The sequence below is a fragment of the Athene noctua genome, chromosome 4 (genome assembly GCF_965140245.1).
Source record: "Athene noctua chromosome 4, bAthNoc1.hap1.1, whole genome shotgun sequence".
NCBI classification, from domain to species: Eukaryota; Metazoa; Chordata; class Aves; order Strigiformes; family Strigidae; genus Athene; species Athene noctua.
Window position 1 is genome coordinate 71012847 of NC_134040.1, and position 27219 is coordinate 71040065.

Sequence of the window (27219 nt, forward strand, 5' to 3'; positions counted from 1 at the left end):
TGAACTTTGTTCTAGACTGATTTGTTCTTTTGACTGTGTTCTTCAGGGCTCTTGTAAGTAGCTGTCTTGCTTCTGAGAGCCATCAGGATTTTGGCTGGTTTGTTATTCTTTTCTGAGTTTATTTTTATATAACTCTTCTAAATCTTACTACGTTACTCTTCAATTCTGCGCTGTTTGTGAATCATTATTAAATTTTATAGAACATGTTTACCCTGTTCCCTGACATACGCATACACAGATGTTATGATCCATGCTTCATTATAGCCTTATTTCTTCAAATTATAAATTGCACAACCTCTAAAGGCTTTGTAACTATATGGTAGTTCTGAAGAAGAAAAAGATAACATGTCATTTATTAAATTAGATGACCCTAAAGAAAGAAGAAAAAGTTATCCTTTATGTCATACAGGCTGGACAGTTTTCCATGTGGCTTTCAAGAGAAGTTATCCATTGCTAAAATAAGACCCAATTTAGTTGACAAGAATTACTGTGACCTATCCTACCTGGTTTTTATTTGGAATAGTGCTGATTATTGTATTTTCATATATATTCATGTATTTGAGCTGTTTAAAAAAAGGAAGTTCTGTGATTCAGTTGTTAGTATCACTCATAAGTATTTGCAAGTACTAGAAGGGCAAGTTTGTCCCAGGTCCCACACTGTCTAGCAGACTGGAATTGTTCTCTCTTAACATCAGTGTAGAATTTTTCCAAGGTTATTTTCTGAGCTCCATGTCATAAGCAGTGGAAATGTCATACACCATTCAAAGTACTTTTGGCGAGTTCTTTGTTAACTGACAGGTTTTTTGACTTTTAGATAAAGCTCATGCAGAACAGCCTCAATATTTTATTGGAGGGGAATTGTGGGTAAATACCATATAGCATATTTCCTTGTTTACATGTATAGCAAACTGAACAGAACTGTGTTTTGTGTTCTAATGGTACCCTTCATAAAGAGACTCAAACTTGGGTACAAAGCAAAAAGGCATAGTGACCTATACGTGTAGTCTCTTAATTCTAACCCAAATTTGGCTCTATTTTTGGAAATGAATATGTCTTTATTACTAAAATTTATTTGGTTATGCTGTTTCTTCCATATTATATCTTGTAGATTATATATTGTTATTCCATCTTTGATTTACATGATGAGCTAGTTAAGGCAGCTTTAACAAAATGAACAATCTGTTGGTCTTGGATATAGGGAATGTAGTTTGTTAGAACACTTCTGCATTTTGAATGTATATTCTTAGCAGTCACCAGCCATATGATGACTTATTTCAGCTAGAACTGTTGAGGTTTCAAAACTTAGCCCACTCTCTCCCCCGCTGACAAACCAGGAGAAAGATATGGGGTAGGTGGATACAACCCTCTTTCTTTAGAAAACTAAATTAATAGTTTGGTTGGAACGCTGTATATTTATCAAGATAGGATACTTTGATTTTACGCCTGACAAAGTACACAGATTCTTCTATAATGCCAACATGTAATATTTCCTTTCATTAAAGAAAACATTTATCTCCTGTTCTTTAGAAAAGGATAAATTCTCACCAAGTAAAAGTCTAAATAATAAAGGAAACATGATCCATTCTGACAGTCTAAGGTGGGATTAACTTTAAACCATTTAACTCTTTGTCCAACCCATCTTTAAAGCTTCCACAATCACATATAACAAGCAGTTCCTTCCAAAGCACTGGTCTCCTTCAGAAGTTTTCTTCCTCTTCTTTTCCTGCAGTTGAAACCCGGTACTAGTTGTCCATTTTGCTATGGATGTAAAACCAGCTGCTTTCTGGGAGTTCTTTATGGAGCTGAAGCCTGTTCACAGCCTTACTTTCTGCAAGTTAAACAACCATAGTTCTTTTCAAGTGTTTTTGTATTGTGAGGTATTTTCCTGAGCATTCTGCCAAGGTGTGGTACCCAAAACTAGCCACTCTGAGCTAGCAAGTTTATTAAGTACACAGCTGAGTATACTGATCACCTTTCTTGCAAGAGTGTGGTCTTGCCACTTTATGTTCAGCATGTGATGCTCTATATAACAAAGTGACAAATGTAGAATACTACAGTAATTTGGGTCAGTTGTTTAATACAAATACATTGTTTTCACAACAATAAGCAGATATATTACTTTTGTTTCCCTTACCTTCTGTCTTTCAGTACACATTCACCCACAAAAACATACAATTTTTCTTTTGCAAAAGAGAGGGAGTTAAACAAGTAACACAAACTTGTAGTTCCAAATATTATACACAGTAAAGTATTTTCATCATAGAGTAAGTTTCATTGCATTATTAGAAATTATAAATGGTTTGTTCTGGTAATGGGGAATTACTATTTATTTCTACACAACAAAATAAACACTGCCTTCAGATAGAGCAGTGTGTGAATGGCACGGTAGGACTAGTTGAGAATCTTTGTAATGCTAATGATAGTCAAAAGTGGTATGTTTATGCCAGTTTGAAATAAACTTTATAACGCTTGTAACTTAAAACAGGAAAAGAAACATGCACATTCACAGGTTAGGAGTATCTTGTTTAAAATTCCAGATCTGATCTGACACCAGATTACTTCTACCTATCTTCATTAAAATTTTGCTTAAACAAGAATGCAGATGAAGCTCTTCTTGGTAATGGCAGCTTAGAGCAAGGTTCTGCCCTTGTGGGTTTAGGCAGGATAAATTCCACCATCGGCATATTTGCCTGAGCTGCACTGTTGGCTATACAGGCAGTTTGATATGGATCTTTATTTGATACATCATTTTCATTAAAAAGTCTTAGAATGTGTCTTAAAACATTCAGTATACTCTTTCTGCAGAAACCTGTGGTTATTAAATTGATACAGAAAATTGTGCTTTGTGTAGGAATGAAAAAACATTGGTTGATAAGCAGCTGCAGTGCCTGTATTCATGCCCCTTCCTTATGCAGACCTGTATCCAAGGTATGTTGCCCTCTTGAAAAGGTTGCACGCTGCTTCCAAAACAAATTCCAATCCTGCATGAAATCCCTGAAAGCTGTAGAATATCCACAGCACCTGAGAAAGGGATGCATGGGCTAATACTGTAATACTTTAAAAGGTTAAAGACTGCTTCAAGCCTGCTGTAATCTCTCTTGCTGCTGACTTGTCTCATTGGCTCAGCAGACAGTGTCCCATTTTGCTCCTTTTCCTGCTGTCCAAATTAGTATTTCAAAGAGAGAGGAGGAATGTCAACTGAAGTCTTTCTCCATTATATTTTACTAACTGTAAGCTCAGTTGCATATGGAGTTGACATGAGTGCCAAAATAGGGTTTTGAAGTCATTAGTATAAAATTTTGCAAGTTGTCTGTTCTGTTGTCAACTCTTCGGTGAATTTTTAAAAATGTACATTAATCTTGTTGGATGCTACAGATCTGCTTTCAGAAGCCTCGGGTATCTTTGAGTTGAATTTTATACTTGTTCAAGAAAAAAACAATGTGAATTAGTCTCCAATAAACTGTTAAAATAGGGAATAAAGTACTTTCAGTGGGGTCACGATGCTACAACAGCAGGTCAAAGAACAAGCTGGCTAAAGAAGCAGGATTGCTGTCACTTAGTAAGAAATTTTATTTCAGAAAGCTCTTAATTTTCTTCCACTAACAATGTTCCTTGTCAGTCAATTTTGCTATGATTCATCATGTTTTATTGTAAACATCATTCCAAACATTTATATGCAGCTAGTAATTTTAAGTGTCTAACTTCAGGTATCATAAGATTTACTTTTTAGCAAGTAGATTTACACTTTTTGAAAACCATGCCTTTGCAGATTGTCTTAAACATGAGTGCTATGAGGCATTCCTTAGTACTGTCATCATTTTGTGAAGACCTGAAGCCTCCACCACAATTATAAACAGATTTGGTTACTCTTCTGTGTCATTTCAAATGAGAAGCTGCTACAATTCCAATTCGCAATTGTATAATTGAAAAGTTACTTTATATGAAAAGTGTGTTGTGAAAATACTTAAACATTAATCTGATTTGCCTGGAGTAATTTAGAGCAAATATTAATATGTACTTAGGGCCTGTTCATCAAAATTTTCTGTCCTGTCTAGCTAGGTGACAGTCACTTAGTCACAGACAAACTACATGAGCAATTCTGATACAAAAGAACATAACGGACTGAACACGTCTTGCTAATATTGCTACTTCCAGTATTCCCCAAGCCTTAAGCCAGTAAATACATTCACAAAGGAATGCCTAATATATAAACTCCAATACATCTTAGGCCCAGCACCCTGGATATTTGCAAGAATGGGATGATTGTAGATATCTGAGTGTGTAAAGAGGGAATTTACCATTAGCAACTGCAAGGCTTCTGTAGAAGTCTAGTTCACTCATGATTTGGCAGATTGCCCTCTTTGAATGAACCTGTGCTCTCCTATCCTCTTTACTCTGGTTCTTTATTTGCTTGTTTGCTTTTCCTCCTTCACCTAAACACAAGATCAAAAAAAAAACTTTTAACTTTTTTTTTTTAAAAATACATTACATTCAGGCTTCAGACTTGTCCACGCTAGTACATAACTACTCCAAGTCAATACTTGCTGTTGTGTCCTGATGGTAAACATCACAGATATGAGAAGTGAATCACAAAATTGGTTCTTTATATATAATTCACCCTGTTGGACACAGTATTATATCTACATTCATTTATCTATTGCACTCTTTAATGCTATTCACACTTCATTTTTATATGAAAATGTTCAAAACACGAAGTTAACAACTGAACTGTTGAATCTCTAACACCTCAAGTTTACCTGTACAGAGTGAAACCATTGATTTATTTTTTCAGTCAGGAAGGTAAAAACTAACTTTTCAGAAAAAGGAGATAAAAACTAATGTTCTCTTAAGATACATAGGTATATTCTCTTATGTCTACCTTTCTGTATCATGAATCTTAAAAAATTAAATGAAAAATGGCTTCCATCTTTCCAATATGTCATCCTTTTCCAGACCTTTGATAATATGCAATTTACTTTTGTGTGATTCTGTGGTAAACTGCATTTTTTAAATTTATAGTTCTGCCTCAAGTTATGTCTAATTCACTCTTACAAAGTAAAATAACAGCTGAGCTGCTCTTCTAAATATGTATCTACACATTCCCTCCTTCCTGTACTTATTTTGCTGACAGCTGTACTTAAAGAAATATCTGTAGCTTATGGAGACATGAGTTTATACTGGTTGAAATTGCTTACTTTTCAAAAATTCAGGCATATTTAAAAACAATGCTATCCTTCAAATGTTTCAAATATCCTTAGTTGACACAGCTGCCCAAACATTCAGGCTCCACTGCAGTCCTGCGAACTTGTGTTACCGTACAAGGCTTAGAGAGTGAGTGCTGTGATACAGCTCTTTAGTCTTTGATTCCGTTAATGCATATAACTCCACTGGTACCGTTTTGAAGGCTATCTTTAGGAAGATAAATAACAAATACAACTTTTAGTAGTAAACAAATAAAAGGTTTTTGTTTTCTGTAAACAAAATTATAATATCAGGTCTGTTTCTACTTTCCCAGCCATCCAATTAAAAAAAAAAAAAAAAAAAGTAATCTTGTTACATTGGTTTGGCATTGTCTGTTAAACCTGTTCTCTATTGCACTTTCTACACTTCCACTTTCACTACACTTGCTGACTAGTTGAGAAACTACTTCACAGACGGTCACATTCCATACAGTAACAGGTTGCTTTGCTGGATCCATTTTCCTTGCAGGGTTTTGGTTTTTGTGTGGTTTTTTGTTGTTTTTTTTTTTAACTGAAAAAATGCACAGTCATTTCTACTCTCTTTTAGCATTTGTAGTGTAGAAAACACTATGCCTTATTCTGCAAGGAAGAAACAATGCTGTCTCTGTCAAACTGGCATGACCGCAGATGATGTTTCTTCAGCTGCAGACTGAGAGTTTGTACCTGTCTGTGCTACTGGCACCACCACTGCATCCTTGACATCCGAGGTCTGAGTGCACGAAGAGTTCTTCTCCTCCACCTTTTTGGCAGTGTCTGGGCAGTTCTGAACAAAGATCACTCTGTTGTAGGCTTTCAACCTGCGCCACAGCTGAACATAAACCTTACACTGCACGTACATGAAAACCAGGCCCCCCGTGAATCCAATGGCCACCACAACGAGTTTTGTCCAAAATGGCCATTCAAGGACACCTTTGAAATGAAACATTTATATTTATTACCGGTGTTATACATTCAATATCAAGTACTAAGTTTCAGTAAAATATTTTGAAAAGAAACCTTTCACTAAGAATTCCCAGGTATGTACCTGCTGTTGGGGCAGTGGTGGCTGAAGTAAAAAACAGCAGCAGTTGCCAAGAAACTACATGTGCCTCCCACTTTTAACTGACTCCACCACGATTTGGTGAAATAAGAAATGCAAGACCACCCTCACAAAGGAAGCATAATGCTTGACACAGTCAAAACCAAAACGTTTTACTGTTCTTCAATAATACCCCCATATTCAATAGCATGCTCAAGCAAAAATGCAAATACCAAAACTGAGATAACTGGATACCTAGAAATATTATGCACATCTTCAACAGCAACTGTTTTTTGTTTCAGTTATGCTAGAAACATGGCACTGTTTAAGGTACCTGGAACACCAACGTTTACAATATTATTACTTGGTCCTAGCTTCATCCTGAAGCCAGGGTATAGTAAAAAAAAGCTAGTGGAAAGGGCTCTTATCGCCTGCATTGCCAGCCTCCTTTTCTTGCTGTCTGTGCAACCCTTCCCATGAACACACCTATATCAAAACCCAGAACTTATATTTCTGTGTACTAAAAAATGTAACTTTTTTGGTGTATCTGTTCTTTTTCCATTACACTGATCAATCACAGTGATATTTACAGAAAGATATATGGCTGCTAAGAAAAAAAGGTAGAGTATTTGAACTTGATTATAATATGAATAATGTTAAAATTATTTGCTTTGGCCTAAATGTAGTCTTAAGATTTTAACAATAAATTAATGTTGGATTAAGAACAGTCTTCTCATTAATTCATACCACTGCATCTGCTTGTTTCAACCAGTCAGTAGCCTAACATAAAGGAACAGCTACCAGCCATTACACATTGAACACCTCCCCTGTGAGGACAGGCTGAGAGAGTTGGGGTTGTTCAGCCTGGAGAAGAGAAGGCTCTGGGGAGACCTTATAGCGGCCTTTTAGTACTTAAAGGGGGCTGCAGGGAAGATGGGGAGGGACTCTTTATCAGGGCGTGTAGGGATAGGATGAAGGGTAACGGTTTTATACTGAAAGAGGGTAGATTTAGGTTAGACATAAGGAAGAAATTCTTCACTGTGAGGGTGGTGAGGCACTGGCACAGGTTGCCCAGAGCAGCTGTGGCTGCCCCCTCCCTGGCAGTGTTCCAGGCCAGGTTGGACGGGGCTTTGAGCAACCTGGGCTAGTGGAAGGTGTCCCTGCCCATGGCAGGGGGTTGGAACTAGATGATCTTTAAGGTCCCTTCCCACCCAAACCATTCTGTGATTCTATGATTTAAAGATTATATGCTATATTCAAGAGTCAGACCTCTGTATCAGTGCTCATGATGTCAGACTGAACAATCTGAACAGGTTTGTTGGTCTTATATGGAAGGCTTTACTGAGTGTAGTATTCAAGGTACCTGGCAGATGCTGTATTCAGCCACTGGTGATATATCACAACTTGGTGATATTTGTGAATTTTACCCAAGTTTTACAGAGGGAAGAAATTTGCCACAGGCAAGAAAGCAATCTGTTTTCCTTTGGGACTCAGCAACAAGGCTTCAGTGAAGAGCCAGTTTGAATTCCTAGCCCTGGGTAACCTGGACTCCTCAAAACAAAGTCTTTACTTTTAGCCAGCTGTGTGAGGAAGGTTAATCATCCCCTTTACTATTAAACATACAGGAATTGAGCTTTTATTTAAATAAAGAGACCAAAAGAATATTAATTGTTGCAAAAGCACACAAAATGTTTCTAGTTTTCTCTGTCATGGTGACTGTTTAGTAGTACTTATAAATGGTAACCAAGTGAAGGTGCTAGCCAATTCTTTTTTTTTTTTTTTAATTTGCAGCAAAATGAAGGCATACAAAGAGCACATAAATCACTTTGTATCTCCCTAACCGCTATTACTCGAGTTAGTTGAACTTGCCAGGGACAAATCCTGTTATATTTGTTAAATTTGTTCACAAAACTTTAGTCATGCCTTTCTTCCATCCCCTGTTCTTGGGACAAAAGGAAGTAACAAAGAATACTTTGCTAAGGTGTCATACCCAGTGATGCGTTTTTTTCTTCCCCCCCCCCCCCCCCCTTTAATAACTGTTTTAAAAATCACTGTCTCTTGGTCTTAATTATGAAAACAGTATGGTTTGCATATGACTAAGCCCATCAGTGACACTCAGAGCCAGGAAGTCACAGCTGGAGTGCTGAGCTCAGAAGAAAGGCTGAATAAATGGCTCAGATTTCCTTCAGAGCTTCTTCCACCCCTTAGCAATAAAGATGCTGCTGCTGCTGCTTCCATGGTAATACAGGAAGCATCATTTTTTGCTTAACTGGTATGGCACAGTGAATTTTATACCTTTCAGTATATTCCAGGATTGCCATATTTTCACAGATTCAAGATTTATTAGGAGAGACAAAGCTCAGCTAAGACTAGACCTGTTTCTTCAAGCAGAGCAAATTTATGTGAAACTTGATTCCCTACCACTGGTGCCATATAAATTCTAGAATATTTTAAGTATATTTTAAATTGGAGTTTCTGTAGACCAGTGACAGGTTTACAAATTAAGAGGTTTACACTTTCATTTATTTATGTAATATGCTTTCATAAGGAGAAATAAAATCCCATTAAATATTTTTAGAGATGCATTTGAAAAAGGAATTTTTAAAATTAGACAATATTAACAAACAGTACTAGTATTATTCAAGTCTTTCAGTTTTTCTCCTCCTCAAAATATGTTTATAAAGTGTTTTTCCTCCAGTGTTCACTGTCTTTTGCCCAGCATTTCCCACTTAAACAGAGAAAATGGAGAGAAAGGCAAACTACATCTATCTCTTCCCATTTGATTTTGTAAAAGTACACCACCCCCCAAACAGGCAAATTTCGGGGCAAAAGAGTTATCTTCACAAACATTTAGTTTTGCATGTTTTAAGTAGCTCCACAGCATCTCTTTGTCCATTTTTTAGTGTGGAGAATCGGCCATTGCATTTGGCAAACACTGAATTCTATATAAATCGTAAATTTTTTGAGCCTATTGGTATTAATTAATGTGATTCTTGCACATTCTATATAACAACAAAAATTCATGTTAGCTGTTTTGTTGTGTTAATTCAGCTAATCCACAGAAATAACTTTCCCTTTTTTAAAGAGTAGGGTGATGTAGCTGTACTCATAAATAGAAGTTCAAAGCCATTCCTAATCCGGCCCTCAGGGCCATTTTTTTGAGATGAAAAACAGGGTTACCCATTTAGAAAGAATGCAAACCAAGACTTTGTAGTATACGTTCATCTGTGACTTACTGAGGCTTGTTAGATATTTTCTTCTCATAGGCAAGAAAGGCAAGCATCAGGACTATCATCAAATATTTATCTATCAAGGCACAAAGCTCCACCTAATTTGTTTTCCATGTTAACTAAAGCTAGAGACCTTTGTCCCTCTACTGTGCTTAAAGTCAATTCAGATAAAAACTCAAAAGCTTTTTATCCTCTTCATCATCGTGATCATATTTAAGCCCAAATTTAAGATCGAACTGGCTTAGATTTGAAATGGAAAACAGTAGTTCAGTTTGGAATACAGTTTCCACATATGGTAAGTATAGTCAGAAAAGAAACCTACTTATGTTAAACATGCATTTTGTTACATATGTCCAGTTGTGTTTTCAGTATCTCTGCAGATGGGAGACTCCATGACCTCTCTGTTCCAGTGTTTGACCACTCTCACAATAAACACAACTGCAATATGGGCATTCACAGTGAAGTTCTATTCAGAAGAACCCAGGAACGGCTTTCCACGCGACTTAAGTCCCACATGAAGGACTAACACAACTGGAACATGGTCTCTTGGAAGTTCATATTTGGAAGTTTATTGATGAAAGGGCTCTATAGTGTTTTGCAGGATATCAAGGGTTAAGTGGGTAATACAAATAAATTGCTATTTTATGACCTGAACTTGTACTGAGCTGTTTGAATTTGACTCATCTTTCTGTCTGAGCTTTAGAAATATCTAGATAATGGGAGATTAACCTAGGAAGAACCAGCAGGCCAGTTAAGCTGTTGTAATGATTACACTAAGTAGAGGTTTCTCTGCAGGGGCATAACATAAGCTTTTAACACTGATGCATTCATTACTTCTGCATTAAAGCATTTGATGTAGCCATGTATCAGTGAGCTCTTATTTAAGAACAGAATGTGACTGGTTACACAGCTGCCTTTCAAAGCCATCCATCGCATTATCAACAAGATTGAAGAAGGTAAAAGATACTTACCATTATCATTGCCTTGTTTAATTTCCTCAGCAGTTCTATCAATTAAAACATACAGTGACCAAACAACACAGGTAATTGCAATTACATGGAATGTGACCGAACAAACTATTTTCCTCCTCTCACTTGTTGTCATCTGTAGTTTCTCCCACTGTAATTAAAAAAAAAAAAAAAAGTAATTAAAAAAAAAGTAATAATAAAAAAAATCAGACTTGTAGAATTTTACAATAAACCAATTAGGCCATTCTGGCTCTTTTTACCAAAAAATCACGCAGTATTAAAATTCACAAATCTTTTTGTTTTGATAATACACATTACAATAGTATGTGCACTGTCACTGTAAAATTCATAATGAGCTCATTTTCACAGATTCAGAGGAATAAAGAGTTCTGTTTCTGTCTGCTCATATATGACATCTTAAGTAATTTCACTGCAGCACAGCCATAACATGTTAATAGACAGGTAAAAGGTGAATATTTATTTTAACTTTACCTGATGCACACTTCTGGTGATGAAAGAAGAAAAACCCCACACATTAGTTTATAATACTTAAACTACTCTTTGCTCTTCGCAGTTGCTAAAAATTAGAGGAATGAAGTTGTGGAACAGTCTTCTCATAAAATAAAAGCATAAGAAATGCACTGCATTGAGGATTAAATTCAATAAACTTGAAAAGACGATTACGTGGACATGATTGTACATGACAGCAGTCAAACAGCCTCGGTAACACAAGAAGGATCTTCCAGGCATATGTTTGTGAATTATGGCACTAAATCCTAGTTTGAGTTAAGGCTGTTTTAAGATGAAATAGGCTATTCTCCGCATTTGAACAATGTAACTCTTGAGGCAGTTTTTTTTTTCTAATCTCGTTTGTGAAGACATAATTTTTTTCAGCACTTCTTTAAAATAAAACCCTTCTCTACTAAAATGCTTGCCTTTGAAAACAGATGAAGAATATGACATTTAAAATGCCTCAATTCCGATGAATGATCTCGGAGTCGGTCTCTAGCATCGGAGGAATGAAGCAAGTACAAACCACAATACAACAGTGCCACCTCTCTGCAGTCGTGCTAACGCAAGACTGGACTTGTGCTGCAGGGTCCAGGCCACAGTGGCCATCCACTGGCCACCAGGACAGCGAAGCTGCTCCTCCGCTTACACGCACCTCCAGCACGCTTGGGCTGCAGCTCCTCATAGTTTGCAGGTGCTAAGGATAGATTGAAAACCCTGGCCATTTCAGAGCAATGAGATAGTATACATTTACTTTGAAGGTATGAGTCTGGCTTTGTTTCCCTTGTTTGAGTTTTCCTGGTCAGCTGTTTTGTTTTTTTTTTTAAATTTTGTTTTGGCTTGCATTTGGGAAATAACAAATTTCCCTAAATTGCTTATGGCTGGGGTTGGTGATGGCATCTAAGCTAGATGCTTAGACTTTAACCTGAACTAATATGGCCATTATTCTAGTCTGAACATTGTTTGCTCTCTGGTCACATTTTGAAGGAGCACAACTGCAGTACAAGCTGAGGAATGTCAATGCAATGTCACCAAGAGGGCTAACAGAAATGCTTCTTCCTGCTATTAGTTTTAGAGCAGTACACAATCTCTGGAGGATTTTCTAGCCTTTGCCAGAATTTTACAAACACAAGGCTTAAATAACTGTTTAGAAGAACTGAAATATTTCCTGACTAATAAACAAGGAGACAGAGCTAGCAGTTTATTTACCAGTTGATACCTCATTTCAGTTTCTGATACATCTACTTAGGAGTGAAAACTAAGCTTCCATGTTTTGTATGGCAGTCTGGAAAAATGGAAGGCATTAAAAAGAAGAAAAAAACAAAAAACCAGAACCTTATATTCAATGTAGTTTATGTAGGTAGCATCCAGTGATCAGAGGAGATAGACTGTGGCATTGTCATCACAGTCTTATCATATCATTACAGTCACCAGGTTACACAGCATTTGATCTGGTGACTTTAATCCTTTTTGCAGTGAAAATTCAATTCAAGACTCGCAACAGGCTTTCTTTCCAAAGAAAAAGTTGTCTTTGTCCAGGTGGAAGAAAGGATTCTACCTTAACCCTGCAATTACCTGTGGATGCTTTGTGAGAGATGAATGTTGAACATAAAGAATGAATTATGTTCTTAAACAGAAAATTTCTGTCATCGCAACTCCAACACTACAACTCTTTGGTCTACTGGAGAGAAGATTCTGGGCTCAGTTTTCATTGTCATGTATACCTGCAGTCTCATTATGGCTAATAGTTGCTCTCTGTAACATACACAAAAGCCTTAGAGTGTTGATCTGAATGCCCAGTCATATAAAGATTTTTCATACAGAATTTTAAAATTAAAGAAGAATGATGGTCCCATTACTCTTAAGTGTAAACATTTTGTAGGTGGAAAAAAAAAGACACAAACAAATGACCAACAGGCAGGATAGGTAAATAAAGGAGCAAGCTCACAACCTTCTGCTGAGATTTACAACAAAGCTGTATCAGAAGAGGGAGCTAGCAGAAATGGGCTAAAGCAGGCCTTTTTTGCTGACATCCCATGATCAAATCCAGCCAGAAAGCAAGCCAAGGCCTACAAGACTCAGCTTCCTCTCTCTGGCCTCTTTTCTTCCCCCACAAGACAGCATGCCTGCATGTCTATTCTATCCACACACACATTTACCACACCAGAAATAAGCTGGCTGGCAGGAGACTGGGAGAGGCCACCAGGGCATGGGTGGTTATGGGGCTGGTGCAGAGCACCCCGTACTCCCAGTTGTGATACAAGAAAGGAACAAGACCAAAGAGAGACTCCCGCTCACAGACAGGTGCAGGGGATCAGAGTACTTGAGAGCATTTACAGCTCTTAGCGTCTCCCAATGCTGTGCTGCTGTTTTTCCCAGCCCTAGCTGCAGTCCCAGTTCTCCTCTCAACTCCAGTCATGATGGGCTGAGCTCAGAACGGGAAATTCAATTAAACTTTGTGCTCTACTCCTGGTGATCCCTGTGGTAGCTGAGGTAATTTTCCTGTCCTACTCACTTATTTTAGCTTGGCTGAACAGAGAGTATTATGTGACTACTGTCACTCTCTACTGGATGAGTGATGTTAGTAGATAAACCAGAAAAGTACAATTCAATATTTTAGGATTTTTGCTACAGGTTTAAATCAAAAATTTAACTGTTAATGTTAGCATAGACTTGCTTTGATAAAAGCACAGTTAAGTGAAATAAAAGTTGCTTGAAAACCCATAGCACAGGCTTTAAGACAGTAATACACTGAGCAGTGAAAGCATCATCCCCTGTTATTTGTGCTTTATAGTCTAGGACTTGATACAGCCTAAAGTTGGGTGGGTAATTTTGGTGCTGTGCTGTGCTACCATGTCACACAGCACATTAATGTCTCCTTAACCACTGATAAATTCACTCCTGCTGTAATTTGAAGCTTCTGCAGTTCTTATGGCTCTCTACATTCAAGATAAAAATAAATTGCATCACGTTTTATTATCTTCATCAGTGATCTAGAAAAATGTACAGCCATCAGGTTGATGACACTGTGACGTGCCATGGATAGAATATCAGATGACACCAAAACAGAAAAATAACACAAAAGTAAGTGCCCAGATGCAATTTTCCTTGGAAACTTACGTGTTAATACTCCTAACGCACTCTAGAGACTGGAAGGAGAGAAAGAAATGGAAGACTAAGAGCCAGAGGAGACATTTATAATGACTTGCAAATTATTGTCACTAAATTGATAGACAAACACTGTAGTTTTTGCCCAGCCTCCTCTGAAGCACCCCTTCTTTGTTGTGCATCCGATTGTCATTACCCACAGATTCCTTCATCCTGGCAGCAATACAAACACAGACTAGAAATCATCACTGATGCAGATGGCTTAATGTCCTGCAAATGCAAGCAATCACATGAGTATCATTATGCTCCACAGAACAGGTGTGCTAAAACACTTCGTAACATCTAACAACCACAAGACCGTTTACACAAATCGCCAAACAAATCCACAACCAGTACGTATCCCGAGAAGAAAGCCTGAAACACCCCCAGCTCTTTTTATTTTTTGAATAAGCTTTCTGAACACTACTTGCACTGTGCTCTCAAACCACTGGAGGGTGGTAGGAGACTACCTGCTTCAGAGGTTCCTATCAAGAAGACAGCATGAACTGTCAAAGGAATGAAGCTGGATTTTAAATATGACCAGAAACATCCCTCCCACCCCAACTACTACTTACAGCTACTTCTAAAACACGACGTGCACCTCAGCCTGAATTCCGATGCTTTATTGACAGAGAAGTTTGTAATAATCTTGAAAGTGGCACATGTAAAACTATACCCTGTACTAGGTTTCTATCCTGTGTTTTGGTTTTGTTTCTTAAAGACTATCTTGCTCTGAAACTTATTCAGTTACTGATTTCATAACCCACTTTTGCAACTACAGAATGTAGTCATGAGTCTTCTGGGGGAAAAAAAAATAAAATTAATAGCTTACTCACAGGGAACATCTAAATCATGTGTAGCCAACCACTTCCCTTTCCTGTAACATAGTCTGAGAAAATCCCCGATATTTTAAACGATCAAAATTTGTCTCCCTGCACGTAACTTCTAATAAAAGCTTGGTTAATCAATATACAACAAATAAATATGGATATTATTTTAATATCCTCCGAAAACAGATTGTCAGCGGATGCGGGGATGCTGCTTCATATCCTAGAGATCCCAGTACAGCCTCTCTTCTTATAGGCAGAAGTAAATCTGCAATTCTAATTCTCTCCCATACATTAAGCTTTCTGCAAAGTGGTTTCATGAGGCCCAATGCAGAACCAAAAGCTTCACACTGCTCACACAAAAGTTGTTACCACACCACAGAATTGCACTCTGCAAACTTTGCCTTTTCCCCACCTTCAAATTGTAGATTTACTGTCCGCCTGCCCCCATCTGCTGTTTTCTGTCCACGTTGCCTCCTGCTAGTGGTAACCTTCTGTGACATTGGCCACAAAATTTTGTCTACATAGACTTCCTGAAGCAACTCCGCATCTACTGCAGATTCACACCTTTACAAACCGAAGGTCTCCCTCCTGCTGGGGCTCATCACCGAGGATGCCAAATGGAAGGTGAAGCTTTGCAACATGCTATGAATGCTTGGACTTTTAACTCCTGGGTATTTTTAGGAACACTATTTTTAAAAATTGCATGTAAGGAGGCATGACAGTGGAATCTGGTATGGGCATGACATTGCTAATTTTTCCCATTCTGACATTTTTCTCCCTATCTATCATTTAGTAAAAAAATGACAACGAATGTAATGTAAACAGCACCCGTAGCTGGAAGGACTTCCTTCTGCTCTCACCTAAAGTCGTTATGCAACATTTTCTGAATATTTCTACAATCTAAAGAAAGACTTTGAGACAACCTCTATCTTGAAATAATCATGCCTGCAAAATGAAGGCTATTTACTAGGGGCTGTTGTAGAAACTACTCCGCACACAAACTAGGAATACACAGAAAGAAACTCCATCTTTCTTATCTCAAGCCAAGCCTGAAGGATCTAGCCAGCACTTTTGAAAAAACCTCTTAAGAACTAGAGCAGTGTATGATGAAGTGAGCTGAGCAGTGAAGATATGTCAGTAGTCTGAACATGTAGTTCAGAGTTATTTTCTGTGGGTTATGGAGGGTTTTCTGGTCACTTGTTGCAGTACTAATTGGCTCAGGCTCCATGGTAAACTGTTCACTACTATCAACCTAGCAGCTGGAGGAAAGCAGCTGCAACAAGTAGTTTGCAGGAATGGAATTTGTACAGTGGGTGGAGGAGGTAGAAATAATAGTAATAGAAGACAGCAGGGCTCCACACATCGAGAGAACAAAATAGCCTCCTGCAGATTTGAAGTGTTGAAGAAAGATCAGACTTCAAACCTTGTAATTTGAATAAAAGCATTTTGGGACACTCTGTGCCATCTAAACAACATGTGATTACAGCCTGTGCCTGAAGGACTGCATCTTAGACAAAGCATGCTTCACTGTATCCTGCTCTAAGATAGAAGTGCCTCTCATACAGTCCAACAGAATGTGGCAGGTCTGATGGCTGAAAAGAGATGGGTTTGGGCCATGAATACACCTCCTCTGTGTTCTCTTCCCCAAACACATCCAGAGCACATTCAGAGAGGAAGAACTGAGCAGGTTCACAGAAAACATAGCAAACATATTTGTCATTCACCTTTTGTCAAAAGATACATCCCAGAGAAGAAACTCTTGTATGCATCAAGAACAGAAGACCAGAATTAGATCCCTACTGAACATAAAAACAAATTTTAAAAATCCCATGTCATATGGTGCATCATGCAGCCATATCTATGCACAACCTGACCTTGATCTAGTTAGCTCATTAAATGAACTGGTACAAATCCTTCTCTGGCAAACCTGTCCGAAGTTTACCTAAAATCTGTTTCTATCCCTAGGTGACACTAAACTGGCAGGAATTCAAATGAATGGTGTATTTAAAACACCTATTAAAAGTTTAAAACTGAACCAGAAATCGGTGCATTTCTAAAGACAAACACGCTCTAATTCACTTTTATGTGATATGCATGCCTAGAGTACTAAAAGAACTACATAATGAAAAATCTCACTTTGATAAACACTTTAAGATTATCATCTGCAAAGAAATAATAATTCAGTTTTATCAAAATCAAGACAGCACTAATTTTTTTTTTTAAATGACAGTTAAAGGAACTGGACTTGAGGGATATAATCAGTATGCACTCTTCACAAACATACAATTTTTATCCGTGTATATCATCAGTTAGCAGACCCTTAAAAAGTGTAAACTAGGGGTATTAAGTAATTTGAGCAGATGATTTCCAAAATGAAGTAGCTGGTTTTGCAGTCTGGAAGTACTATTCAGAATATTTGTCATTTACCAACTAGAAGAACTTCAGTACCCACATCCTGATCATCCCAACACAGGTTAAACATAAAAATGCTATGCTTTGGAAATACAGGAATAGCCAGACCTCATGTCCCTCTCATCCAATGCTCTGTCTCGGACAGAGGCCAACAGCAGATGCTTTAGAGAGCAAGAAACCCTGTGGCAAGTAATTATAGCATAGTCTCTCCATATTTGGAGCTTCTTCCTAGCTCCCATCTGCTAGAAATTATTTTACATCAATATATAGAATGTAAAAGTACTCTACAGTGTTTACTTTGCAAGCATCCTCTTTGAATGCTGAAAGAACGTTAACCAATTCTTTGTTCAATAGAGGTCTACATAATCTGCCTTCGGTACTATTATAAGCTTCTCTTTTACAATTGCTGTTTCTTTTCTTGCCTTGTAAACTATGTAAGAAAAGGATAATTATCTCCTAGCAGCTATGCTTCAGCTAGCATATCTAAAAAGATAATCCTGACAGATAATCTTCAGGTAAAATCAGGAGTGAACTATCACCATAATGCAAAACTATGGGGAATGTCTGGTATTAAGAACAAGAGGCACACATGTAGAACTCCAGAAAAGATTTACTTCAGGTGCCTGGGCATATGCCTTTATAAAGAAGAAAGGAAAAAAGGGATAGAATCTATGTCTCCACTAACTTTTATCACATTTAAGAATAGAAGCAGATGCTATCATTAGCTGCTCTACTTACCATATTTCTACAATAATTCTATTGCCGAAAGGATCTAGTTTGTTTATTCTCTTTACAGCTAGTCATCTCCCATCTTTGTCTACTCTGTCTTTCCAAAAAAGCAGCACACCTAATTGAAGGCATGACATTTTCATCCAGTCGCCCAGTAGCAAATGCCTTTAAATCACAGTCCAGCCCTCAAACAACGCTGGCACAAAAGAAAACATTTTAAAAAAGGACCAGTGAATCAATCTACCATACCACAAAGCACAGATCACGATATTGCTGCAAGGCCAGTTAAGCTGAGATTTCATTTTCAAACCAAAGCAGGCAGGGGTGCTGCATTTTGCAGTATGTACCTTATGGGTGATACAAGAGCAGCCATGACACATGCTCAGTGATGGATTTGAGATGGATGGTGCCAGTGTCAAAGCAATCATGAGTCCTTCCTCACTACAGCAGCCATAACAAACCACCTCTCAACAGCCTGTGCCAGAGTCTCTGTCTTTTAACACCAAGTAGCATGGGTTCCCCTTGCACATCTTAGTGTATTTTGGTCTTAAATAGTGTGATGGATGTGGACAGAAGGCTGGTATAGCATGGTAGAAATAGGAAGAGAAGAAGTTAGAGAGAAAGATGGATATAGCAACATGCTGGAGATCAACATTCCATTCCATAGTCTTGTACGCCTCTCCATGTTCTTCAGTCCTGTCTAATTACAGTGAAATTTCTCTGAAGAACTATTCCCTTAGGCACCTAAGACATAGTTATAATATATGATCACAGTTTTGTTAAAAAGTCTTTACTTGAATCACATTCTCTTCAGTATTCATCACACTGCTTAATTTCCTTGATATCAAATTGTCTAGCCTGCTGAGAAGTATCCCGAAACATGCATTTTGAAATTAGAGCTGATGAAATAAAACTGGTGACACCTGAAAAGCTAAATCAACAAATATACTTTCTGTTTATTTAGCTGCAGTTATAAGTCATGTACAGAGTCTTCTCTAGGAGTTACAACAGAATATTAGTCATTCCACTTTCCATCTAGAAATATTTTTCACCTAAGCTTGCCTTCTCTTAGACTAGTACAAGCATAAAAATTCTCATTACTGCCTTGTACTAAATGTGCTTGGTCTTTTTTGTTTACTGATCATGGCCTTGATTCTTCCATTTGATAAATTAGTAATTTAAGTATGTAAAAAATAGTAATTTAAAACTGTAAACTTTCTTAGAGTTCTAATTTGTATCTTAATGAATAAAATCCTAAAGCCATTTACCTGGAGAACTTGCTGTGCAACCTGGCCTACAGAAGTATGTATTACATGCTACAGAAGGCTACAGAAGCGTCACTACAGCCCAAGGCCCTTCAGCATCACACCTTGTAACAGGAATGGAGAGAAGTATAGCAGCAAGCAGAGAAAAGAAGGGCACAAAAGTACCGTTGCATGTTAAGGAGTCTTGCAAGAAAAGGAGTACAATTGACTGGAAATGGAAAGGAGCCATATCTGAACGTCACTGAACAAAGTGGTATTTTTATCTCATTTTCTCCTCTTCACCTTTATAGATCAAAGATGGCCTTACCAATTCTACCCCCACTCCTCCCAAATTAATAGAACCTGAACACTAATTAATATGGCCATCATTTTCTTCCTGAAGTTGTAAGAGCAACTGACCTACACTGTACAGCTTGTGAGCTTCCCTTAACCAAATCAGTCTGAATTGTTACAAAGATGTGGCTTGGTTTAAATGTTCTTGTATGCCAACCCCCTGATATTTTTATATACATTGTTGTGTAAACATATCTAGACATATCTTCTTTTCACAACTATATATACAGTGTATATGCGTATGTCTGAATTGCCATGTAACCAAGATCAAAAAAAAAGAACTGACATGCTTCATTATCTACAACTTTAGCAAGAAAACTGATTTCCCAATGAATAGCTACAACTACCTTCTCTGTCTTTTAATTTTCCCACAAGAGAGACTCTTTTGATCCAATTAAATAAAAATGAAATAGAGGAAACTTGTGCTGAGGAAAGGCTACTGTGATTAACACAAAACTACAGTTTAGTGCTCTGGCAAAGATCTGAGGGAACCTATTCATTCTGAAAGACCTCCAAAAATGCCATACGTTCAAATTTTGCCACATACAAATTGCAGCAGATGAATAAAGATCTGAACACTTCCTGAAGGAAAAGTTCCTTTCCTCCCCCCCCCCCCCCCCCCCCCAAGTAATTTTAATAAAATGCTACAGGGATAAAATTAACACTAAAAATCATAAAAATTAAAAAAATATATAGTTATCCCATTTGATTATATTTTAGATCAAATACCATTTTGCTATGTTCAAAAGAGCATCTCTGTCCTCAAGAGAAGACATTTTTTGCATGTGTTCCACCAACAAGCATGAATCAGCCTGTGAACTAAAACCCGGTTCAGATCATGCTCATATCAATAGGTGCCAGGGAAAATAAATTTGAGGCAAATAACCACTATAAAATTGTATGTGTTATTTATGTGAGAGATTAATACATACATTAACCAAATAATGCAGAGAAGCCCACTCCTATTAGAGCTGGTAAAATTCCTAGCTTCAAAATTAAACTGTAAAAATGGCATTTTTACAAAAGTCCATGAATAACAATGACTGCTTTAGGTCAATGCTTGGGTTGACTATGCTCTTTAAATTTTATATTACTAGCTATATATTTTGTGTAAGGGTACCATTCCCTTTACATTTTCTTTAGTTGTAAAGCCAGTATCAAGAGATTCTCTTAACGATTTTCAATGCTTCAGCTACCCAGACCCTCCTCTGTTATAACTATTGATGAGGCCGAGCTGTAAAACAGAACACTGAAAGGGCTGAAATAAAAAATGAAAAGGAGACCCCAATTTCTTAAAAAATGAGAGGTTGATGAACTGCGGGAAGGGTAGGGCCTTCTAAGTAAAGCGGAAATGAAAACCTTTGATGCAAGTTCCATCTGCAAAACAGCTCCGACCAAACTATTTGTTTCAGCCTCAGAAAGCACAGAAGGATTTGTATCTCCCAGTGCTCATGTTCATGGTTCTGTGCAATAGTAGATAACACCACTAATGGCCAGAGCCAGACAACCTCCCAAATTCCCTTTGCTTTTGCAAATGCTACTGAGCGGCAGAAGTAGCAAATTTGCTTACTAGCAGCTAATTAGAAGAGGAAAGTTTTAATTTCATTTTCTGGTGTAAGATTTTTTGTTTGTTTCTTAAAAGAATTAAAGTTCTAAGCAATAACAATAAAAACATCTTGTTCTGCCTCCAGGAAGGATGCTGGTGTCCCAGCAAAGTATCACAGTAAGGAAGCTTTTTGCCAGCCTAAGGGTATGTTATGATGGTTTCAAGGTATGAGGCACAAGAGGTCAGAATCTCTCATCAGAAGTCCATGGGAAATGAAACAGCTGTGTGAATAAAAGCTGCATTGAATGGAAGAGAAAGAAATATGGTGGTGGAAAGCTAACCCAAATTCTACCACTATGAGAAAGCTAAGATCTATTATTCTTGTTATGGCACAGAATGCAAGACAGCATTACTCTGCCAACTACAGCGTGCTACCTGTATACAGATAAATTAGCAGTAATGCTCTATTACTCTCTCTCGAAAATTAGGAATACAACTGTCTGAACAAAGTAGCCCCTTGCATCCTCGAGGCATCACAATAGGATATAAATGCTATAGAATTATTTTTACTTTAAAAGCTTTAATATACACATTCTCCCTTGAGCAAAAAGTTATTCACTATAATGACATGATAACCAATAAGAAAGTAATAGCTTCGTGCCTTTGTGCATACTGGTGAAGTTCTGACCCCAGATATTACAAGAAATGATTTGAGGCTAGCGATGTTTTGAGACAGTTTACCGGAAGAAAGAAAACACTGGAGCAGGTTGCCTTGACGACACTGTGTAGCTGCACAAGAAATCAAAAAGGAAATGTAGGATCTTATTCCATGTTAAAGACTGAAAAGTATTCACTAAATTGGGTTAAAAGGGAACTAATCCCACAGCAAGTCAATTCTACCTGACCTATGCAATATTAACTAACACTTCTCATTATAAGCCTTATTAGAAAACTGACAAAAAAGCCAGATGATTCATACTTCACAGCACAGGGCAATAAGATGTAAACAGCAAGCGATACAGTAATGAGTGCTCAAAGTTTCTTTTTTCTCCTGGGAGTCTCTGCAGGTCACTTCTGGTTCTGAGAGTCTACTCTGGCAGAAGTGGTCTCTAACGGTGACCACTTTTGATTTCATAACAGGATTTCACAAAGATGTCTCTGCAGACTATACCACTTTTGGCAGTGATTGCCTTATTCTCAAATAAGGAATGTAAATACAAATTATCCAGCCAGCATTGAACCAAAAATAAATCAACACCCTTAACACATTTTGCCATCACTGGATTTATCACACTACTGAATTTTATCAAATAGATTTATCCACAAAGTATCCAGTTATGAATTAATTCATCCAGGCGGTCATATTTTTTAAGATTTACTCTCTTTATAGGACTGCATTGAGCAAGAGAAGGGAGCTGAATCTGGCACTCTCTCACATTAGCTAAGAGCTCTAACAGCTGGATTTAGAGTAGTGCAGGTGATGACTGCTTTGTAAGAAAAGGCACCCTATGCAGTTTTAACTCCAACAGGGGGAAAAGAAGCAGATATGTCCCTGCACCAGCATGAAACATGAAGCCTGGAAGAGTAATGGGACTTAAAGATTCACTTGAGACTTTCCTTTTGCCTATCATAGCTCTTTAAGCAGTATTCTGATTTTCTTCAGTTGCTTCCATAGGTGATACACCTTTCTTTATAAGGAGCCTGTGGAATTGCTGATTTCTCTGTCTTACAGCTGGGCATGACCCACAAGTTGTCTGCTGGTTTAAACCTTCATTTAATTGGTTACACAGCTCCTACTGATGCTATGTCTTGTTGCAAACAGGGTCTCTTTAACCTCCTATAGTAAAACTAGATATTTGCTTTTGAGCCAATAATTAAATCAGCATCATATCAAACAGTTGAAATCTCACCCAAACCAATTTAACCAGTTAATCACTAATCCACCTGCAAAGGTACACTGATATGCTTGAACTAGGTTTTGCTTTCCATGGAAATTTGAGTTAGTCAGTTCCATAACTCCTCTCCAGAACCAAAATACCCTGCTCTGGGCAGTCGTGAACCATGTATCTCCAACTGGGACTTAAACCTTTGAATCCTGTATGGGAGTTAAAACTGGCATGGACATTTTATCACTCTTATTTACAAAATAAATGATACCAGGCAGAGAGAGAGCGTTCCTTCCTTCTACTCTAATGACAACAGCTGGGTACATGAGAAGTTCCACAGAGTTCAAGGGTTTAAAACCAAAAGAGGCACCTTGTAGCACATTTTAAAGTGTTATTTATCATATAAGCACATGCAGAATACAAGAGGAGTAAACACTTAGAAGATATATGTACACATTCAAAATAAGAAGATCAAGTTTCTTTCATTATCAGTATTTTAAGACTGGCTTTGCTTCTGTTTAAACATATCACTCTGTCCTAAAAAAACCACTCCCAATCCTCTATTTTTAACAGGGATGAATTCAGATACCCCTTCTATCAGAAAGACAATCAACCTCAACTGGTACATAATGCTTCCCCAAACAAAAAATTGACTTGCCCTTCCTCAGTGATGGACCAAGTGTATCTACATGGTAACAATGTGCAATATTTCTTATACCTCACATCAGTAAGACATTATTTGTAAATTATTTCAAAGATAAAACAAAGTCAGAAGAGAAAACAGATATATCCAACACCACAGAATAATCTGTTGAGATAATGCATCAAAGTAAAGCATCTCATTGTATACCAGACATCTTAAATGGACAGCAAAATTTAAATAAGAAAGGTATTTTGAAGAGGAGCAAGACACTGTGGAGGAATCTCCATTTGAAGACATTTCTGCATTTTAAGTGCCTTTTAATTTGACACTTTAATCCATTTCATACAGTATTTTAATTCAGTTCTATTTCTACTATGCTTCAAACACCAAATTCGAGTTACAAAATGCAGGTGCTACTTCACTAGGATTACATCCTTTTGAAAGAAGTGATCTTCTCAGGATGAAGCTATCACCTGAGAGAGTGCAATAAGGAACACACACCAGCTTCTTGCCACTCTCCAAATTCCTTCCATGGTAAATAAAGTCACTTTATAAGTGAGAAATTCTGCATTATGGATTGCAAATGCTGAAAGGTAAAGCTACATATGCAACCGTATTATTTATAACCATAGACAGACATAATAGAGACCACAAGAAATAAAACAGACACACTAAGCAATGCTTATATTTAATATCTAAATTTATATTTAGCTAAGTAATTAGACCTGCTCAAACATATGAAACACTTGCAGTGCCTGTTGATCAATGCTTAAAAGGATTAGTTCAATGCAAAGACTCACTAAAATGATTAAACTAAGTTTTATTTGATGTCTGGTGCTTTCAGGGATTCTGTAATTAAATAACTGTTGCATATTGGCACAAGCCTATTGATTTAATAGAGGTATCTTGATTTATGTTAACTTAGTATGCTGCATGTTGTCAATTAGGGGTGCTAACAGCTGTATGACACAATATTCAAACATGATTTTGCTATAAACCCCCAGACTTTCATAAAAAACCTGTTAGGAAACATTGCGAGTACATGAAAGGCTGAGGCATGGATAAAGATGGAAACTGAATCAAATAGTTTGTTTTATATTTAAATTTTGCTTTTGTGATGCTGCAAAAATAAAATGATAGATACCTATAATTAAGTTCTGTGGTCTGTAATTTTCTCCCAGTGGTTGGAATGTTACAAAGGTATTACGATAAAATTCATGATAATGAAGGAATGCACATCGAAGAACCAAACTTTAGAATCTCACATAATGAGTAAGGTAAAGTAGAAATCAAAATTTGTGAGAGATGTGACCCTTTCGCTTGTAGAATGCCACTTCAAATCCACATCTAATGGCCACGGAAATGGCATCTTCTGGAGCTGGCCAGAAATTTTCACTTTAGGGGATATAATTTCCTTTTTTTTTAAAAAAAAAAAAAAAAAAATTAGTTTCTTATGGAACTGAAAAGGTATTATTCTGTTGAAACTTTTATTCAGGAGACACTGAAATGAAATCTGCTTTCAGAATTCCTCAAAGTTTATTAGCAAAATAATTTTTTTTTTTTTTTGGTCAATTTTGCTAATTTTGCTGTTTCCACTTAGTACAGGGCAAAGCTGACAAGAATTGCATCATTTTCAGATATGACTACCATTGCTCATAATGTCCTTGTTGTTACAGCCAGAGAATCCCAGAGATTTGTGAAATTTTAATTCACTGCTCCCAGGCTAGACTTAGTGCTGGAGACTAAAGGTTCTCAGGGTTTATTACATAGCCAAGCCTTAGCAAAAGCTAAAGTCCTCAAGGTCTGCAAAACCAAGTCTGCAGTGCTTTTTGGATCCTGCATCAAGCAGACAGGATTGTGGAGAGCTTCAAGCTTTAGGAGCTGCCTGTCCCACAGCACTTTGGTCTCTGATAACCAATCTTCATGTCATCTTCTGAAAGCCTGGACTTCTAGGGAATTCCCCACAGCTGAAGTTCCGGGCTCCATAAAAGCTTGCAAGAAATTTGACAGTGTTTTATCGGAACTTTCCACTTTGGAAGAATATACAGGTTTTGACAAAACAGCACTTCCAGTGATTTCTACAAAAGATGTTTGAGTGGAAAGTTACCAGTCAGCTGTACTTACTTGGCAGGTCTCTTGATGATCACTCTTTTCTCCCTTACTCATCTTTGCTACAGCTATCAAAAATGCTTTGTTTACAAAACAGCTTCTCATAAACTGTTTAGTGTTTAATAAATTTGTGAACGATGGCGATGATAGTGCATACACTTATTAGGGATGATATAATTAGGTTAATACTACATATGAAGGGTGTCACAGTTGAATGCTATAAATGAGAAAATGATAACTCATGATAACTTAGACATTTTTGGAAACTTTAGTTTTGGTTTCTGAAAGAAATGCAAATTATAAGAAAGCATCTGCCAGCATTTACTGCCAGGCAGATAAATGACATTTGTGTACTGCTTTGAGCAGAAACAAAAATACCCTGTCTGAAAGAAGAGGCTAACTTTTCCTATGTCGGAATCAAAAACATACCTGAGAACTGATGATAAGCTGAATAAGGTGGTAATCATTCAATTAAGAAGTGACAGACTTGTGAGAATTACATTACCACTCTAAATCTGCCAGTATTCCAATAATTTCTTTCAATTAAAGAAATGAAAGGGGGAGAGGGCGGCAATTACCACACACACAGAGCTAAAAGTGCCTACTTCTGACATCAACATTTATGCTCATTTTTCATTCCTTTTTTCCTTGGATACTATAGATTTTGTTTCATTTTTTTAAAAAAGGTGCTCTGTTATCTAGCACAATCAGGAAAAGGCTTTTGTTAAAAATACTGGTATTTGTATATTCTCTTGGGAAAGCAGCTGTTGCAAGTGTACTTGTTAGATGGAAGGTTAAAGCAATTTGTGTTGAAAATAGAAACATATATACAGAAAAAAATCCCCAAAAGATATGCTACAGGCAGGGGATTTTATATGATTATCTCCTTCCTGTCACAGTAGTTAAAACTGATCTGCAATTACTAAAACCTAAGTCAATATAATTAAGATTTTAGCCATCAGGTTTTTATTTACATCTGTTTCGATTCCCAGTCTACCTGGCAAGATCTACCTGGCACTTGAGAACTGCGTCCTTTCCTATCACAAGCTTTGCCTGTCAAATCAGTCCAAATTTTCTCTTTGAAAGCGGTTTATCATCAGAGACTTACTAGAAAATCTCTCTGGATGTAAAGTGAGAAGGAATTCCATTTGCTCTCCTTTCTCTGAACTGCTGCTAACCTGTGCAAGGCTGACAGTAACAAAATGTCTTTTGCCATCAAAACACTACTACGTATACATATACTAATTACAGGCTAATAGTTTCTACATGTTTTTCAAGGGCTCTCACATTGAAATTTATTTTAAATCAAAACTTGCCCTGTTCTAGACTGACTCAAACTTCAAAGATGCAACA

General features: G+C 37.3%; 1 protein-coding gene across 7 annotated transcripts in view; it reads right to left on the reverse strand.

The window, feature by feature from the left end:
- Nucleotides 1–1110: 1110 nt before the first annotated feature.
- Nucleotides 1111–27219, reverse strand: part of MARCHF1 (membrane associated ring-CH-type finger 1) — a 254111-nt gene continuing 228002 nt past the window's right edge. For 2 of the 7 annotated variants that reach the window (XM_074905704.1, XM_074905705.1), the window contains 2 exons: nt 10460–10607; nt 1113–6149 (listed from right to left, as the gene is read on the reverse strand). In XM_074905704.1, the coding sequence (XP_074761805.1) occupies nt 5848–6149; nt 10460–10607 (450 nt within the window). In that variant the 3' untranslated portion in view covers nt 1113–5847. Of the gene's footprint in view, nt 6150–10459; nt 10608–27219 lie in introns of all 7 variants that reach the window. The other 5 variants (XM_074905706.1, XM_074905707.1, XM_074905710.1 and 2 more) reach the window with 4 other exon arrangements.